This window comes from Centroberyx affinis, unplaced genomic scaffold (genome assembly GCF_046629955.1).
Source record: "Centroberyx affinis isolate AG114_WGS23_722 - 3 ecotype Tasmania unplaced genomic scaffold, CSIRO-AGI_Caff_v1 ptg002221l_1, whole genome shotgun sequence".
Classification (NCBI taxonomy): Eukaryota; Metazoa; Chordata; class Actinopteri; order Beryciformes; family Berycidae; genus Centroberyx; species Centroberyx affinis.
The window spans coordinates 1-19,420 of NW_027280521.1; the positions used below are offsets into that span (position 1 = coordinate 1).

The 19,420-nt window shown below is 44.0% G+C and overlaps 1 protein-coding gene across 7 annotated transcripts; it reads left to right on the forward strand.

Moving 5' to 3' along the window:
* The first annotated feature begins 1,684 nt into the window (after window positions 1-1,684).
* jakmip1 (janus kinase and microtubule interacting protein 1) lies at window positions 1,685-18,226 on the forward strand. 7 transcript variants are annotated; one of them, XM_071532607.1, is made up of 21 exons: window positions 1,685-1,996; window positions 3,649-3,981; window positions 4,434-4,595; window positions 5,565-5,777; window positions 6,168-6,281; window positions 6,543-6,689; window positions 7,003-7,170; window positions 8,249-8,308; window positions 10,355-10,483; window positions 10,721-10,849; window positions 11,106-11,189; window positions 12,248-12,310; window positions 12,936-13,034; window positions 14,089-14,190; window positions 14,282-14,335; window positions 14,456-14,521; window positions 14,799-14,867; window positions 15,203-15,280; window positions 16,352-16,561; window positions 17,885-17,950; window positions 18,176-18,226. In XM_071532607.1, exons 1-21 carry the CDS (start codon window positions 1,841-1,843, stop codon window positions 18,224-18,226), a joined length of 2,553 nt encoding a protein of 850 aa, XP_071388708.1. In that variant the 5' UTR covers window positions 1,685-1,840. The 7 variants fall into 7 exon arrangements, with proteins under 7 accessions (XP_071388708.1, XP_071388709.1, XP_071388711.1 ...); XM_071532608.1 differs by having other exon boundaries at window positions 7,039-7,166; window positions 8,215-8,308; XM_071532610.1 differs by having other exon boundaries at window positions 6,171-6,281; window positions 7,039-7,166; window positions 8,215-8,308.
* The last annotated feature ends 1,194 nt before the right edge of the window (window positions 18,227-19,420 follow it).

Below are 19,420 nucleotides of genomic sequence, written 5' to 3' on the forward strand. Positions count from 1 at the left end.
GTCAGCAGAAAGACTGGAAGGTTACTGGGTTACAATTCATTCCAGGAAGAGATTAGAGGAGTCCACTTCCAGCTTGGTGAATGTCTCTCATGGCATCAACCTTGCCACAACAAAAACTATATAAAAAAAAATAGACTACTAACATCACCACAGCCTTGCTTCAGCGGAAAAGAAAGAGAGGAGTGGAGATTAAATGAATTATCAATTGCATTTCTTTAGTTTACTTTGAGTATTTGTCTCAGTTTGTGCCTTTGGGTTGGATGTTGCCCTTTTTAGGTGAATCTAATTCAGCAGGTGCATAGAAATGATGTCGTCTTTGGTTTTACACCATTTTTTATACCCAGTAAAGTCATGCCAACAGCCGCTCTTTCCAGTATGTCTAGAGAGGAAAAGCCAAACTTTGAGGGTGTATTGCACTGATGGATGGAGCGGGAGGATCGAATGACAGTAATTTAGGCGGCTGCCATCTTTATGCACCTGGTACATAGTGCCAGACAAAATCAATCCATCTCAGAGATGTAAATCCACTCAGGTTGGGAAGGGAGGAAAGACAAAGAGGAAGGGAATAGAGAAGACAGACAGATGGATGAGCAGATAGAAATTAATTAATGAAACAAAGAGTGTCTAAGAGCTTAAATAATTTTCTTGAGACTTCTCTGGGACTCGAACTGTACTGTTGGAAGTCCATTGGTAGAGAGTCATTGCTCGGGGATTTCACAATTACTAGGGATGGGATGATATATCGAAATTCAATATATCGCAATACAAAAATGTGACAATACGTATCGTGGGGCAGAAAAATGAATCGCGATATTAGCTACATATTATTCTGCTGTAGTAATCTCAAATGAGATGTTTGACCATCAGAATTTCACAAGCTGCTCCATCCAAATTATATTATTTACACTTTGTAATGACGTTTTTAAATTGTTGTTTACATTCTAGCAAGCCAATGCCATCACTAGAAAGATTTGTGGCTCAGGGATAAACATAATTCTACACAGTCACATTTTGTTGTCATTGAACTTTTATTTATCACATCGTATCGTGGTTTTATCGAATCGTGAACCCCATGTCGCAAATCGAATCGTATTGTGATAAGTGTATTGTCCCATCCTTAACAAATACAGTTAGTTTTCCTCTGGCAGTCAAGTCATAGTAAAACTTGAGTGCTTCCAGAAGGTCCAGAACAGGAGAGGTAGGTAGGGCATCTCTGGGTGGAGGGATGTAGGGAATCACCAGCAGAGGAAAGGATGAATTTATTAGTCCACAGAAAAAGAGTGTGGAAGGAGAAGATAGAGAGAGGCCAGAGACCCAAACTACTGTGGCCAGACACATTTTCATGCACTGTGGAGCTTCTAAGCACAGCCCAGGGAGTGGAATGGGATTATGATAAATGACCAGTGAGCTGCCAGAGCTGGATCCATGTGTATGTGTGTGAGAGAGAGAGACAGAGGGCGAGAGAGGAGATTGTGTGAATGTTAGTCCCAAAAATAGGCTGTTTTCCCCAGGCTATGGTGCGTCATGTTGCTTTGGGCCCGGACTATTGTGCAGAAGTGTTATGCTGTGTGTAGTTTGGTGTAACCCAGTTTTTAACACTGACTCACCCTTTTTCCATCCTTTCCCTTCTTGTTTCCTTTCTCTGTTTGTCTGTCTGTCTTTCTCTTTCTTCTCATAGAACGCTCAGCACCCTCCAGCCATGATGTAGACTTGACGACGACGATGATGATGATGATGTGCGGGGTCAGCCGTGCAGGGAGGAAGAGCAGCGTCTGACTCTCTCCTCCGTTTCCCCAAACCCGCCACTCTATGTCCGTCCTGACTGGGCGGCCAGAGTGCTATGTCATCGACCACGCCCCCGTCGGCCCCACCCCTTAAGAAGGGAAGGAAGCCGGAGAAATCGGAGGCGATGGCCGACTCGGTGCAGGCTACCAACGAGGAGCTGAGGAGCAAGCTCATGGACGTCCAGATAGAACTGCAGCAGGAGCGGGGCAAGGTGAGGAGGAGGAGGAGGAGGAGGAGGAGGAGGAGAGAGGAGAGAGGGAGGGGGTGGAAATTGGGGAGATATTGATGATGATCGTTTTGGTAGAGAAGTAGTTCTATTTACTCAGACTAACAGTCGCAAAGATGAAATTGCTTACATGGGAACAGCTAATATGTCTATACATGCACACGTCCCCTCAGGTAGCAATGATAATAATAGCTTGAATGAGAAGTTTCTCCTCTATCCTTATTTTCCTACTGTTTTGAATCCCAGGGAACTGTTCGCCCTTTCCCGCATCCTTCATGGTTGTTCTTAGTACGGCACTAGCACTGCCAGGGTTAGTGGTTCAATTCCCACTGGGGCCACCATGCTAAAAATGTATGCACTTGTGGTATTGTAATACGCTTTGGATAAAAGCATCTGCAAGATGGCATATGGAAGAAGGGGTATAAGGATATCAAACACACTTAATTTAACACTGGCACCTAGATGGCACTCAGCTATGTAGTTAACAAGATATGCAGGGCTGTACAGTGCGACATACAGCTCTGGAAAAAATTAAGAGACCACTGCAAAATTATCAGTTTCTCTGATTTTACTATTTATAGGTATGTGTTTGAGTAAAATGAGTAAAATTAACATTTTGTTTTATTCTATAAACTACTGACAACATTTCTCCCAAATTCCAAATAAAAATATTGTCATTTAGAGCATTTATTTGCAGAAAATGACAACTCAAAATAACAAAAAAGATGCAGTGTTTTCAGACCTCGAATGATGCAAAGAAAACAAGTTCATATTCATTTTTAAACAACACAATACTAATGTTTTAACTTAGGAAGAGTTCTGGACTTGAAATGGGAGTTCTAGCCATTTTTAAGCATTTTAGATAATTATCGCAACACCATGCAACATCAGCTCTATAGCTGTTAAGTGGCCATTAGAGCTGCCCTTCTACCGCTGGACCAAGGTTTGGAAAAATTGGCAGGGTGGTTATCTCTAAACTGGAAAAGAGCTCTCCAGTGCCCCCATGTTGTTTTATTGGGACAATAATCAAGGGTTTGCCTCTTCTTCTGTCTGCTGATAGACACACAAAGTTTGATAGTGTTATGTAAATCCATTCAGAAGTTATCTTTTTATGAGACGCCACACCCACCATCACACCCCCCTTTGGCCAAGTTAATCAGTTCTTCCTTGTCCCATGACCGACCTTTCCACAAAGTTTTGTGCAAATGCATTCATAACTTTTTTAGATATCCTGCTAACAGACAAATAGGCAGACGGAATGGGACGAAAACATAACCCCCGCCCAACTCTGTTGGCGTAGGTAATCAGGGTTGGACAATTGGATGAATAGGTCAGATGGAAATTTCCCTGCCAATTTTTGCTGATTTAAATGACCTTGGTCTTTGGTCATTTAAAATGTAGCTGAGTGTAAGACACTCAAATGGGGAGGCACATGCAGGGACAAAAAATATGCTCAAGTTGATTTGAAATTTATTCAAGCCTACACACAAGGTAGCCTTAACGCCGTGCCACACACTGTCTGGATGAATGGGTGAATACATCGGGGACCGGTGATATATGTGATGATGATTGGTTGACAGGAGGATGTATGTCATTGCCCAACCCTACATTGACAATACTCTCTGTCTCTCTCCCAGGTGTGTAAGCTTCGCGAGCGGCTCCAGGAGCAGCGGCAGGCTCGGGAGCTGGAGCAGCACAAGCACGCCGTCGCGCTCACCGACCTGCGCGCCAAACTCCACGAGGAGAAGCTGCGCGAGCTAGCGGGCGCCCGCGAGGGCCTGGCGCGGCAGCACGAAGTCGAGCTGGCCCGGGCCATCAAGATCCGGGACGGAGAGGTGCAGAGGCTCCAGGGGCTGGTGAACGCGCTGAGGGACGGGGCGGCCGACAAGCTCAAGAACGCCCTGCTGGGAGAGGCCCGGGAGGAGGCCAGGAGGGCCTTCGATGGGGAGAGGCTAAAGCTACAGCAGGAGGTGGGTTACTATGTCTATATCAGTGACAACAAATCCTAATTGTAATCCATTTTGAATTTGGGCTGTAACATCATCAACAAAAGTCGAGGGGGTTGAACACTTTTTCAATGCACCGTATGTGGTTCTTGGATGAAGAGCTTCACATTTTTTTTTTTCTGTAAAAAAAGTTGGCATCCTCACCGCACTCTCTGACTATGTGAGCACACACACACGTGTATGTGTATGACTGCTGATGTGGGACTGTGCAAACTTTTGTTAAAAACAGGAAGCAGTATGGGAAAGCACTTGCTGCCAGGCTATTGTTTCACTGTTGCCTTTTCAGACAAACGGGGCATCTATCATTACCATTGTTTGATGGCATTCAACTTATGTTTACATCTGTGTGCACATGGGTCTCTTTGTTGTTTTTGTCATGTCTGTGTGTGTGTGTGTGTGTGTGTGTGTTCTCTCAGGTCCAGGAGCAGAAGACAGCCAGGAAACAGGCTGAGGAGGCGCTGGCCAACGCGCTGCAAGCAGACAAGGCCAAAGCAGCCGACCTCCGCACAGCCTACCAGCAGCACCAGGATGAGGTGCATCGCATCAAGCGGGACTGTGAGAGAGACATCCGCCGACTGGTGAGACCACACGCTGCATGTTACCTAAAGACACTAAATATGAATGCAGTGTACAGCCACAGTTAAAGACAGCGATAATGGACAACTTTGAGTGTCACCATGAGTTCCCAACACACTGACACCCATTGTCCTTCTTGCTGAAGCTCAGTTCCAGCTCAGGCTTTATCTCATTGACGTAGTGTGCAGGTTGGAGGCTAATTGCTGTACTGTCTGCCTTGGCCTGACTTTTATCTCACTGTGTGCTTCAGCTTATCTGCAAAGATAAAGCACTATATACCTACTGCAGTTACCCATTAACCACATTATATACAGCAAGGACACAACAAAAGGCATTATTGATATCAAGGGAATGTTGAGGATGAGGAAGGGGACTTCTATATATATATATTTAACCAACTTGGAAGCTGACAGGTTATATGTATAAAACTTGGCTGATTGATAGAGAGTCAGGAATGCAGGAAATACCAGGAGAGAAACAACAAAAGACGGGGGGGAGTGGAAGTGCGGACAGTTGTAGAGGAAGTCGTGTTAACTCAGAGCAAGAACAAAGCTTCATGAATTAATTAGAGCCAGAGAACAATATTTGTCGCCAACATACTTTGTTAGTTCCTTATTCTGTTCCTGAGCTATAGAGCACAAAGCTTGTTAGGTTGACGGTGTAGACAGGGAAGGAATGAAAGTCAAATGAAATGGAAGGTAAAAGCTGTTTCACACCAAGCGCACATTTTTGTACATAAGTCGCACAGAAATAGAATTTACTTGATTTATTCTCTGACTATTCACGCACTGAAAGTAAAACTTTTGTGTGACAAAAAATGGATCAAGCTCACTTTTTGCAAAATTTCACAGAAGTCTAAACTAATGTAATGGGAAATATTGTGACTATACAGGATCTTACCATGTCTTTCCTTTTTACTCTTCTCACCATCTACCATCCACCACGCTATTCCCCCCCCATTCTGTTTCCAGATGGATGAGTTGAAGGGGAAGGACCGGGTGGTGTGCGCCCTGGAGAGGGAGCTGGGGGCGCAGGCCGGCTACGCACAGAAGCTGCAGCTCCAGAAGGAAGCCCTGGACGAGCAGCTGGGCCATGTACGAGAGGCCGAGAGACACAACCACGGCAGCCCCAAGAGAGAGGTGGTGCCTGGGCTGGGGGACACTCCTGACCTGCTCAACAACCAGGTACACACACACACACACACACACGCACATGCACATGCACATGCACACTCATGGTGTACATGCATATATATATATATATATATATATATGTGTGTGTATAGCATATGTATAAAACACATTCAGATTCATCCAACAATGTATCTGCAGGCATGCACACTTCCAATGAGACGGACATGCACATATAGTACACACATGCATGCAAAGCGCCACCCATGGAACGTACATTGCTTTGGCACGCAGGTGATCAATCACACTGCAAAACGCCAACTCATCCTCCATCTCAATACCTCCTCCCTCTCCTCCCATCCACCTCCACCGCCTGCCTGCATGTCCTCCCTTTCTCAGTTTTTGTCTTCCTCCTCCTCCTCCCCTCTCCCCCCTGCCCCGCAGGAGGTGGAGGAGCGCGACATGAGGAGGTTCCAGCTGAAGATAGCGGAGCTGCACTCGGTCATCAGGAAGCTGGAGGACAGGAATGCGCTGCTGGCCGACGAGAGGAACGAACTTGTGAGCAACACGCACGCCTGTGTACATGCACGCAGGGGATGGAGACATACACACAAATACACATATGTGGAAACGCACATACATACACAAACTTGTATTGTTATATTTATCAGGGCAGTCCATTGGCTTGCACTCCTTCTCTAAACCGTCTAACCTTGATCTTGCCAATCAGGCTAAAACTGGAAACCCCCTGTCACTAGAAGACAATGATTAAGATTACGATCTTCCCCTCTTCCCTTTTGTTTTCCTTCCTCTGTCCAGCTGAAGCGGGTGCGAGAGGCGGAGAGCCAGATGAAGCCCTTGTTTGAGAAGAACAAGCGGCTGTCCAAGAAGAATGACGACCTCCTGCAGACGCTGCAGCGCATGGAGGAGAAACTCAAGAACCTGAGCCGAGAGAACGCAGAGATGGTGAGAGGCACCCGTGATTTTTTACTCTTACTCTGCTATTCCTGTCTCCTTTTTCTCTTGCTGTTAACTAAAGATAAATACAAAGTTTAAATAGTAGAAAAAAAGGAATAGATGTTTTTTTTTATCAGTGGAGAAGTTCAGACAAGTTCAGCTGTACTGGATTCAATTTTTGATTTTTGTTGTCATTGAGAATGTGAACACTGTGAAAGCAAGACCTCCAGTGGCCATGTGAGGAAAAGCATGAGCAATAATTAAATACAACTGTTCTCAGTACAAGCATCATGTGGTCTCCGTCTTTGTCTCCCTCCCTCAGAAGGAGAGGGCCTCCTCCTCGCGGCCCCAGTCGCAGCAGTCCCATCAGCCCCAGCTGAAGCGGCCGAGCTCGCTGACGGACCTAAGCCACGCCCACGAGGAGCAGGAAGTGGAGTTCCTCAAGCTGCAGGTTGCCGAGCAACGTGGCATCATCGACGAGCTCACGCAGGTCAGGATTCTACTCAACGACTTGTTAGCATGGTTTGGTGTGGATATTAATTAAATGTAGGTGTAATAATGCCACTGTAGTATAGTGAGTGTTGGTGTGGTGGGTGTGCGTATAGATGGGGGGACACCAACATTTACTAACCTTAATCCTAACACACACCCCCATTCATTCAGTTCAATAGTACAAGGAGCATAAATATTCTGCAGTTGCCCTATATCAGAGAGAGTTTAGTACAGTGTAGTTGGTAGAATCTTTGAAAATGTCACTGTTTCTATTTCTGGATCCCCTATCAGTATTTCTTTCATGAGAGCTCAAACTTCTTTTGAAAATCATAGAGGACTCGCCTAAAAAAATGGTGGCATGGATGAAGACTTGTAAAAGTACTTGTCCCTAAATCCAAGTGGCTCCTCTCCACCTTGGCCCCACATCAAAAGCAGATTGAGGGAACAGATTGTACATTTTTCCCCGTTGACCATACATTTTCACAGGGGATCAGTGGGCGTTCATGGAAAGAAATGGTCTGTAACTTGGCTAATGCAATGTGGAATATTATATTGGAGTAAAACCACAACTAATAGATTTGTTAAACAGAAGTTCCATGTCATGGTTGTTGTATTTTTCCAGACCTTCTCTCACTCACCCACTCACCTTCACCTTCATTTCTCTCTCTCTCTCTCTCTCTCTACATCCTCCTCACCTCCTCTCCTCAGCTCCTCTCGTCCCAAACAGCTAATCAGTAGCTGCTAATTCTCTCATTATGTAGCGCTTCCACCCACACACTCTCTCCTTCTGATTATACTGTTCACTGTCCAATGCCTAAGATTATCACTCCATCCAAATAATCAGTAGAATTTGGAATCTTCCTTAATTAGTCCATGCTCATATATTTAGACCTTTATCATGTTCTCATTTGAAGACGCACTGGACAACATTAACACTTCCACATGTCATTCAATATTTTGATGATGGCTCATTTTTTGACTAAACAGTGCAACTCACAAAGTAGTATCTTAACCTTAACCTTCCCTGGCCATGCCAAGGAAGTCTGAGACGCTTATCTGTTGTATTTTCTCCTCAGGAACGTGATCGATTAGTGATCAACAAAAAGAACAGGAGGAAACCTCTCAAACTATCTAAAGTAAGTGTGTATGTGTGTGCACAGATAGACACTTTTGTTGTCATTTGTTGTAGGGCTGAACAATTTATCGAAATTTAATCGAAATCACAAAATGGCAATATTTGTTAAAGGCAAAATGTGTGTCAAAATACCATTTTAAATTAAATATTGTCATGCTGCAGAGATGTCCTGGCCTACACATCATCTGCAGACTTAAGAAAACATCTTTGTTTGGTACAGATCCCCGCAAAAATCACACCATAATCATTTTAATACGTTTTTCAATGAAAATAAGAATAATGATGTAAAAATTATCATTCCCTCTAATATCGCAAATCATATCGCAATTGCAATATCAATCAAAATAAATGCAATTAGATATTTTTTCAAAATCATTCAGCCCTAATTTGTTGTAATCATCGCTTTGTTTTGCCTGTTGTGCCTGTTCCACCTATGTCTTCTATAGTGTGTGTGTGTGTGTGTGTGTGTGTGTGTTAGTTAGTCCAGTGGTGTTGTCACTAAGCAACCACCCTATCTGTGGTTGACTGATACCCAAGTTCTGCTTTATTGGGATTTTGATTGCGTGTGTGTGTGTGTGTGTGTGTGTGTGTGTGTGTGTGTCTGTGTCTAATTGGGCTCAGGAGACAATAATGACAGCATCCCTCACAGCTGAGAGCACCATACTGCAGTACACACACACACATATACATGCACACACAAACACACACACACCATTCCCACAGCTAGTGGAAAATGCTTTGTTCTGCCATGATTATTTCACTGTGTCTTTAGTATTACTGTAAGTTCAGCAATGCATTCATCACAACTAGAAAGCTGTGTGCAGCAGTTGGCTTCTGCATGTATTTGTGGTTCCCTGTGTGTGAATAAGGAGGGAGAGAGGGAAGAGGATCTCTAATTAGAAGTGGCTCTTTTAGAGACAAGATAATTGCTGAGATAGGTGTGTGTGTGTGTGTGTCAGTGATTGGGCTGGGACATCAGGGGAGGTTGCAGAGTCTGTGATGTTGCTAGGAGAGGAGGAGTTTGTAGATGAGCGACACATTTTCTCCCACATTTCCTCCTGTTGGAAGCAGTCTGTCACTTTGGCAAGGTGGATGCAGGGTTGGGCACTTGCACTTGGAAATTTGTCTCTCTTTTGTTGGGAATTTAATGCGCAAACTGATTACATGAACTGGGAGACGAGAAGCAGAACACAGTCTTTCGTTTTCCTGAAGGAGTAGATTAGCTCTTCATTGTCTCGAGGCCTGCAGTACACAGTATAGACCGGCCGGTATCGATCCGAGCATGATAGATGTATTTTGGGAAGGTCCTATATAGCTCGGCGTTGGCGTTTTTAGTCTAGTTCCAATATGACGGAGTACCTCCTCCTCATCCTCTACTTCTCCTCCTTTATCTGCCTGTGCGCTCTAGTCTGTCTCTACTTCTCTGGTTGCCAGGAGATGACTTATAAACACGATGGTAAGGACTGTGTGGGGTTGGAAAGACATTAATAGTAAGAAAGAAGTGAACGCACATACAGAAAGTTGAACTAATATGACCCGGCTTACTTGACTCGATGTAGCCTAAATGACAGGACTGAAAATGTATCCGCATGCTGGATTGATGCTTTGTTTTGTTGTTTTGCTCAGGTGTAATGGTGCCTGGTTTAGATCAGCTTTAGATGAAATGTTGGTGAATAAACTTATTACTGTACAAAAGGAAGCATCAGTCCTGTGTCTGGATATAATTTTGCATTTTTTTGGGAATGTAATCAGACATATGAAGTGTGTGTGTGTGGGGGGGGTATAGGGCTTTATTGGGTTGACAATGTAAACTCATAAATCTAAAATAATGTGTGATGTGATTTGGAAGGTTGAATTTTCGAACATGCAGATTAGCTTTCTATAGAGAATTGGCAATAGGAGTTTGAAGCTGATGTTAATGGTGCCTGTTTTTGTGCAGTGTGGCAAGTGTGTGTTCGGGTGTGTCTGTGTGTTAGTCATAAGTGCATAATCTCAGATGAGTTTTTGAATTAAATCTTCTTTCCCCCTCTCCTCCTCCTCTCTGCAGAGGCATGTTGTGGAGACATATTTTGGATTTGATGAGGAGTCGGTCGACTCGGAGACCTCCTCTCTGACCTCCTATAACACTGACCTCACCGACCGCACCCCCGCCACTCCAGAGGAAGACTTGGAAGATGTAAGAAATTCCTCTGTCTATATCGAAAGAAACTGGACGTACAGCATGTGGTATATGTTATATATAAGTATAGGACAGAAATGAGACAGAACATTGAACATAATTTATAGTAAGTGAGATGAGAGCAGTTTTTGGTGGGGTGTGGGCTTACAAATAAATTAAGGTGAACAGTTGAAGTGCAGTTGGTGTTTTGGTGTGTGTGTGTGTGTTTCACCCCGCCTCTCTTCATCACCACAGAGTGTTTCCCGTGAGGAGTCAGAGCTGCGTTTCCGTCAGCTGACCAGGGAGTACCAGGCTCTCCAGCGGGCCTACGCCCTCCTGCAGGAGCAGACGGGTGGATCTCTGGATGCTGAGAGGGAGGCCAGGGTTTGTATGATCACTTGGGTTAGACAACAACCTCGCAATAACAAAGTGATGCTTACTTGTGACCCATGCACCCTTTGCTGTAACCAAAGCATGAATATAACTTCCAAGTATAGTGAATAGTAGGATTCACGTTTTGCTTAAGTATACCTTTTATAGTTTTTTCTAGAATACAATGCAATAACAATTAGAATCTCTCCCACAGTTGCCATGCCGATTCCCACACTAGTCCCTGATTGGCTGATCTTGCCTCCCACAGACACGCGAGCAGCTGCAGGCCGAGCTGAGCAGCTGCCAGGCCAAGATCGCCGACCTGGAGAAGGCCCTGGCCGAGAGGGGGCAGGTAACAAAGACGAAGGGCGTGGACAGGAGGCCCCTGCTCCTGCTCTCACTGGCCCTCCTCCTTGTCTGTCTGGCCGCTCTGCTCCTGGCCTGGCGCTATGCCGACCGGGTCTGCCGCAGAATCTTGTGACGTCACCTCCCGCCTGTGTGATGTCACAGCTCTGCGCCTGCATGCTCCTCCTCCTCCCCCTCTCTCTCTTTCCCCGTTGTTGGTTCCTTTTTCTTTCTGGGCCCTTCAGTGCTGTTGACCTTGGAGAAGAGGCCGAACCAACTTTGATCCATATCGATCATTTAATAAATAGATTGATACTTGCAAAAACTTTGATTAAATCATATCTGCGGTATTACAAATATGAAGATGCAAGTTTAAGTTGATTTTAGTTTATTTAAAACTTGGGAAAGTCATCATAAATCAGTCCTTTGACTGAGAACCAAACTGATTGAGTGATGTGCAATACCTTTTAGGCATTGACTATTGTGTTAAGTTGATAGAAAAAGATGCTGCTATGGGCCACTTTAGTTGTTACCTTTATTAAATATTATGAGAAACATTGGATATATTATTATACTGTGTTGTTCATATCGCTCTCCTTAGTTTTCCATTTTTCCTCAGTTTTTTGTCACTGCATGTTCACTGCCTGTTGCCTGTTCCACTGTGGCTTGATCCAGCACTGTCTGCAAGTGTTTTGTTGCACCGCTGTGATTCACCTCAGAATGCCTTCTGTTCTGCTGCTGTTGTGAACACTTGATGACTGTGAATGCAGCTTTTTCTCCTCTGTAATCTTGGGAGTGGACTTTCTTTCTCTGGATCAATAAACTTGTGTTACTGCCATTCTGTCCCTGTCTGTTTGTGTCTGCGTTTGCATGTGTCATGTGGCATGACGGTAGATGGTCACTGTTATGATTTGGTAGGCTCTGGGTTGATTGGTGGTGTTGCTGACAGTTGAACTCATTACACCCTGCTGTTAGGGGATCCTCTGTCTTGGTTCTTCTTCTTCTCGTTATTTGATGTGTATCTATCAGTGTGTTTCTTGATGATGTGTTTGGTTGTGATGGCAGGACTCCAAATGGGTGGAGGAGAAGCAGTACTTGCTCAGGACCAACCAGGAACTTCACGAGAAGGTAAATGGCATTTGACCATTCTCAATATCAGCACATCGCTTTATCTGGAGCATTGATATCGAGATCCTGCAGCCCCCCTGTACACTTAGTGTCAGCCCTTCATTGATATATGACCCTCTTTATGGATAGAAGGCTAGCAAAATTACAGTACAGTCTTGGAGCAGATTCAAAGCTACTGTGGAATTGGCATCATGCTTAGCTAACTGAAAAACACTGAAATACTCTACCATTACAGTCATTATTCAGAATATTCCACTTGTTGCAAAACCCCCAAACCATCTAATTTGTGTCAGAAAGACCTCTAATTACATGTTATCAGGCAATTCCGCACAATTATTATTTTTGGCTTGCTCTGTATATCATTCATTACTACATTACATTACATTACGTCATTTAGCAGACGCTTTTCTCCAAAGCGACTTACAGTAAGTACATTTTGTCAACAGTAGCGAACCAACTGTGCATCACAGTCTTCATCAGCTAAGCCTTTTAATAGGAATAAGTAGCAATCGTTGAGGGTTGTTTTTTTTGTTTTTTTTATATGCCTGAATATGCCTATTCAGTATGTTATGCTGAGTCTCATGAGGGTGTATATGTGTGTGTGTGTGTGTGTGTGTGTGTGTAGATGTGTGTGTTGCAGCAGGCTGAGTCGCGGCTGCAGGCGGAGGTTCAGGACGCGCGGGACCAGAATGAACTGCTGGAGTTCAGGGTGCTGGAGCTGGAAGTAAGAGAGTGTACCACCGTCAAACTGTCACCAGGGGGCGATACCAACAGCCTCACCTCCAGACGCAAGACCTACATACAGTGACTGACCAGACAGACAGACAGACAGACACACATACACTCGCCTCTGAGTGTTCCACTGTATGCCCCCGCGTCTCCTTGTTTTGCATGGCGACTGCCTGAACCCCCCTCTCACCGAACTGGAATATTTTTTATTGAAAGATGTACAAGAATGTTGTGTTGCGATGAATATAATTTTTAATGGAATAAAAAAATGTATTTAAGTTCACCATCCAACCCCATCTTTGTTCATTTTGTCTCTCATCTTTGCATGCATGCCATAAGTTTTGTTGACATTTTCCCCAAGTTAATGTTTGAGGTCCATGCACCATGCAGGTCCAACAGTAAACTGTAATATAATCCTGTACTGTAATAACAATCCTCTAGGGGCCCAGGCTGTTGAAACCTACTCGGATTGTTATTTATCTCTTCAGTATTTTTTTCCTTAACCTTTAGGTTTCAATATACATACAATATGTGTAAAGGAAGTAGGCAACCTGACCGAATGGTAATTGCAACACACATCACTCATATGAGTTCATATTGCATCTACATGTATGTTTGTTGCTGTTCTATCTGAATAATACGGAGAGAACTGCATCCATAGAGAATGCCATCCATGTGAAATCACACATTCTCAGTCTTGAGTTTCAGCATGTGTTTTCAACCCCCCTCCCTGTTGCTTTGGTTTCCTTCTCCCATTTAAACCTATGGGTTTCCCCCTCCCTCAGTTTGACAGATCCTGACCATGCTTTCAGTACCATGTAAGTACACTTCATCCCTCATTTACACCCTTCGCAATCCGTATATACTGTTATTCACAATCAGTATATGTGGATCACAATCAGTCATTCACAATCTGTCTCACTGCTCACCACCACCAGTGGTATAGACCATTACATTTATTTAATAGGCAGGTAGAAACCTTGTCAGTTTGGTTGATGTGTTTTAGGTGTGTGTGTGTGGAGGATTAACATGGTGTATCCTCCTTGTAGGAGAGGGAGCGCAGATCTCCCGCCCTCAGTCTCCACATGTCTGCCTTCCCAGAGAACAGCAGCAGTGCCCTGCAGATCTACTGTCACCAGGAGGGGGTCAAGGTGACACACACACATACACAAAAAAAATTAAATTTGTGTGTATTAACATTCTCCTACACACACTCAACCTGATATATGTGGTTCTGTGCAGGACGTAATAATTCCTGAGCTGATGAAGAAACTGGATATCCTGGGAGATAACGGGGTGAGTTCAAACACACTGATACTGCTGGTGGATTATTACTATGAGCTCCACTGCCTTTAATAGCCCGGTCAGAGCTTCATCCTCTGTGTTAACACTACCTGCGTATGGTGTTTTCTGTAGAATCTACGTAATGAGGAGCAGGTAGCGGTGATCCAGGCGGGGACGGTGCTCTCTCTGTGTGAAAAGGTCAGTGGAAATCCCTCTCAGTCGTAACCTGGCTGCTGCATCTCTGCTGACACACTGTGGACAAACGCCGCCATAGCACTGCTGGCTCCCACTGCAGCTGGTGCATTTGGTTCATTTCTGTTGAACCAATTTACTTGTGACCACAACACACAGATTCTAGTTTTGTTTCTAAATCTGGAAGTTCTAACTAACTCATGCCACCTTTTAGCTTCTTTCACAAAACATTAATCCGCCACCTCTCCTCCTCCTCCTCCTCCCTCCCCCTGTCCCTCTCCAGTGGTTGAAGCAGATAGACAACACAGAAGCCGCCCTCACCCAGAAGATGATTGACCTGGAAAAGGACAAGGTGAAAGGCAGATTTAGCATCAGAATACACACATCTTCAAGTGTTCTGAGGTGCTGTGTGACTGGAAGCAGATGCAAAACAAACTTGTTCAGGGACAGTCCGTCGCCCAAATAGAGCGTCCCTGACTTTGATTTATTCCCACAGCATGCATAGAGTTATAACTGTTTTACACACAAAGCAAGCTATTTATATGCTTGTTTTCCACTGCTCCACTTACGTCAAAAAGACCACCCAGGCTGCTAAATTTAGCCCACCCTGTATTCCTCACTCTATACAGTGTACCTTCCTCTTGTGATACCATGTCCTGTGTTATATAATGTCATATCTTGTTGCAGAAGATGTTCAGTAAGCAGAAGGGCTTCCTGGAGGAAGAGCTGGACTATAGGAAGCAGGCCTTGGACCAGGCCTACATGGTACGGAGCCTGGAGCAGTATGGTACAGCGGGGTTACACCTGTAACGCCTGTATCTTATAGACTAATAGCCAAAACACAATCATTTTTGTAAATAACAACATTAATCATGGTTACTTACAAAGCAGAACGGTTCATGATACAGTGATTCAGGAATGCACAGGTGGAACGTTGTCACTCAAGCATGAAACATAAACATTTGGGACCCCATTAAACATCATAACTCCAATGTGCGCCATGAAGGTAAAATTTGTCATATTGTGTCGGGATACTGCATCTTTTACTAGTGAAGTCTAAATGCTCTGAACAATACCAGCCACTGAATTGGCTGAGGTATTTGGCTGCTCGTTCACTGGCCTAACGCTCTCTTATCTCAAAGAAGGCCAATCACTGCTTTAATCTGTCAAACTGGAGAAAAAAGAAGATATAATGTGTTTATGATCATCCTATATTAGCTGTATTCAAGTGGACTGCTGAGTGAAGAGAAGAATTCCAGACATCAGATTTTATGATTTTTGATATCAGATTAGTGAGCGATCTTATGAATTAACTTCCCTCCCCTCTCATCTTACTTTAAACCTGACTCAGGCTGTACCCAGACAGCAGAACTCAACACTTACATCACTCTCCATATGATTTTAACCATTTGATTTGGTCAGTTGTTTCGGTGTTGGTTTGTGTTTGTGGTCCCACTTTATATTGTGTTGGTTAAAGCTTAGTGTTTACATGGTAACTGCACTGGAACAGTTAGACACGCACAGGAATACATGGTAGGAGAATGAGAATCAAAACACTGTCAGTGTTATTACTAGTAGTTACCATGTAACTGCCTAGCCCAAATAATCCCTTATATAAAGTGGGAACAGTGTTCTCCATATCTGCCATGGTCACAGTGGTGTGTGTGTGTGTGTGTGTATGTATGTGTGTGTTTGTGTGCATATGTGTGTCTGTTGGTGTGCGTGCATCCATGTGTGTACTTGTGCATGCCTGCGTTTATATGCATGCGCATGTGCACGTCTACGTGTGTGTGTGCTTGTGTACCTGTGTGTGTGTGTATGTGGCTGGCTGTGCAGAGGATCGAGGAGCTGGAGGCCACGCTGTATAACGCTCTGCAGCAGGAGCAGCCGGCAGGCCGGGCGGCGGCCGAGTCGCTGACAGACAGGCAGAGGGAGGAGCTGAGGCCTGCCGTGGACAATCTGCGGCGTCAGATTCTCCGGCAGAGCCGGCAGTTTGACAGTCAGATCTTACAGGAGCGCATGGAGCTCCTACAGCAGGCCCACCAGGTAAGGCTTAAAACAAACCCAGTCAGGTTACAGAGTCCTGCCCGTTCTCAATCCGATCCCCTGGTACCCATCTGAAACCTCTCACCCCAACAAACCTCTGGTGCTAAGAAAAAGATGCAGTATCCCTCTCTGTCCTACCTGTAACTGTTTGGGGCAAGTGCATATGTGTAAATGGTAGAGTGAGAGAAAGACAGAATGGCACTGTGGCTCTGTGTGTGTGTGTTTGTATCATTATGGTATGAGTATCCCTCCACTCCTCAGCCCTCACAGTAGTCTTGTACCCATGGCTTGAACAGTATATGCATTGACTACATCAACAACCATGAACTTCATTTGAATCTCTTATACCTAACTTATAACTAACATGGTACTCCTAACCTCTAAACACAAGACATTGACAATGCATTATTAAACAACTACACATGAAATATACTAACTAATCAAATATGCATTTAGAGAAACTCAGTATATTGTGTACTTACCTGCAGTGTAGCCCAGAGATCTAGGGAATATCTAAGGAAAATCTGTCCAACATTCAGCATCTCCTCTCACTTCAAAGTCCAGTAAAACTGTTACCTATTCCCCCCAGTTGATCTTTATTTACACACTTCCCCGGTCCCCTGGCTGACTCTGTGGTCTAGTGATTAGGACCTAAGCTGCTTTGGGGTTTTTTATGAATGAGCTGCGTTCAGTGGAAGCACTCAGCATCGGTGTGGATAAATAGCTGTTTTGCAACACCGCCAAAGATTCAATAAGATTCATTAGGAACAGATTCATTAAAATGCAAAGGCTTCTATTTTAGTTTCAGGATTTCATGCCTGTCCTAGTGCATTTGCCAAAGGTTTGAGTCCCTTTTTTCTACACTGAAAGGAAGCTAGATAAGACACATTTTCTGTAGCCAAGAATACAATTTGGAGAGCTGTGTAAGCCAATGTGTTATCCCAGAGTCAGCGAATCAGCTGCTCAGGTTTAACATCTCAAAGATGGAGTCACCTCCACTGTTCATTGTTCTGCTCTCCAGTTGCCATGGCAGCTCATTCTTACTTGACGCTGAGCAACAGCTACCATGGAGACAGAGGGCATGATGGGAAGGAAGCAGGATTTGGGAGTACATACGGAAGTAGCTGGCTTCACTGCCTTATTAACTGTTTAATAACCATTTTGACCAATAGGGAGGTTTATATGGGATTTGGCCAAATGGTTTTAAAGCTGTTGAATAGAGAATGAAGTTGCACATTCCATCCTGTATAATGTACACTGTCTTTTACTTCTGTTTTCACACATTTGACCATCTAAACCATTCCTGTTTTGTTTGCCTTACAGAGAATTAGAGAGTTGGAGGACAGGATTGACATGCAAAAGAGACAAATAAAGGAAATAGAGGAAAAGGTACACATTGCATCTTTACCTGTTTCTTTCTGAGAATGCTTTCTGTTGTGGCTGGATATAGGGAAGCATGCATATTGATGAGAGAGAGATTAGCTGGAGAGAATGTGAGGAAGTGTGTATCTACTGATGCCCTGTGCTTTTGTGTTACAAGATCAACTTATTGACACTCTTTTTCTTCTTTCTCTTTTTTGACCTTGTTGATGAAACCCCTTGTGTTTTCTTTAGTTTTTGTTCCTCTTTTTGTTTTTCTCTTTAGCATTTATTCTTTGGCCTTAATGAAAATTACATGGACCGACATCAGGTAACATCTGCATTCACTGCATCAATAGCATAAGCATCACATATTCATATATCTGCTCTATCTTCCCATTATTTGGTGCAGTTATGGTGATGATGATAGTGATGATGATAATGAGAAGGCAGGACATCAAGATGTTTTCCTTTTTCTCAGGTGCTAAGGCGCTCAGGAGGCAAGTGAGGACGAAACACAACCTATTCGTTTTTTATGCATTTGTAGACAGTTCACAAAACCCTATGGCCTTTTTGAAAAACATGCACTTTTTTGTGGAAGACCCTAACCCGGAATGCAAGAGTATTTGAAAATGTAACAAATAACCAGATACATATGAGATAAAAGCGTGTTTTATTTATAAATGATATCTACTCTCGTGGTTCTTGGACCTGGAACATGAACCCTAACTCCTCTGAGTTACAAACGCATGGACTTACTGAGAGAAACTCTGAATCAGAGGAATGATTAAAGGGAGAAGAGCCACAGCCTCAGTTGAAGGAATGCCAAGCCAGACAATGGAGGAGTGCAATCACAGACGGAGAGATGGAGGGAGGAGAAGAAGGGAACACAGAGGAGTGAAAGGAGAGGGTTGAGAGATGGGGAGGAGTGAACGGGGTGAACAAGCCGAGTGCTCGCCTGGATATGGGACTGTCTGGCAAAGTCCAGCGTCCATGGCGTTTCTATGGAAACAACAGTACAACTAAGTTCACAGAGCAAAAAGTGAACTCACTGGAAGCTGGCCTCAGCATTAAGAAGACGAAACTACGGTCTATGGAGCAGAAAAATCAGGTTACTACTCATGTTACTACTTATCAGCTCAGAATTTACTCCTCCATGCATTTATTACTACAACAATTTGTTTATTACTCAACAATTTGAGTTCAAATATAATGACTTTAGAATACAAGAATACAAATCACAACAGATGTATCATTGTCTGGTCATACTAATGTGAACTGGTTATTCATTGGCTGCAATGTTAGTTATGCAGTAACCAAACTTACTTGCATAAATGCTGGAGCTTAAGTTTTCAGGATGGAGGGATTTGTGGAATGTGTGTGTGTGTGTGTGTGTGTGTGGGTGGGTGGGTGGGGGCGGGGTGAGGAGGGGGGGTAACTTGAGAGATACCTGCGGTCGGCAACTTGCTACCAAGCTGTTGACATTGTGAATAATAGATA

Bases quoted from the DNA above. Each gene is read 5' to 3' on its own strand.
- jakmip1 (XM_071532607.1), top strand. From the start codon at position 1,841: ATGTCATCGACCACGCCCCCGTCGGCCCCACCCCTTAAGAAGGGAAGG. The intron at 6,282-6,542 runs GTGAGCAACACG...TCCTCTGTCCAG, and splicing joins CCGACGAGAGGAACGAACTT to CTGAAGCGGGTGCGAGAGGC. The intron at 13,035-14,088 runs GTAAGAGAGTGT...TCCTCCTTGTAG, and splicing joins TCAGGGTGCTGGAGCTGGAA to GAGAGGGAGCGCAGATCTCC.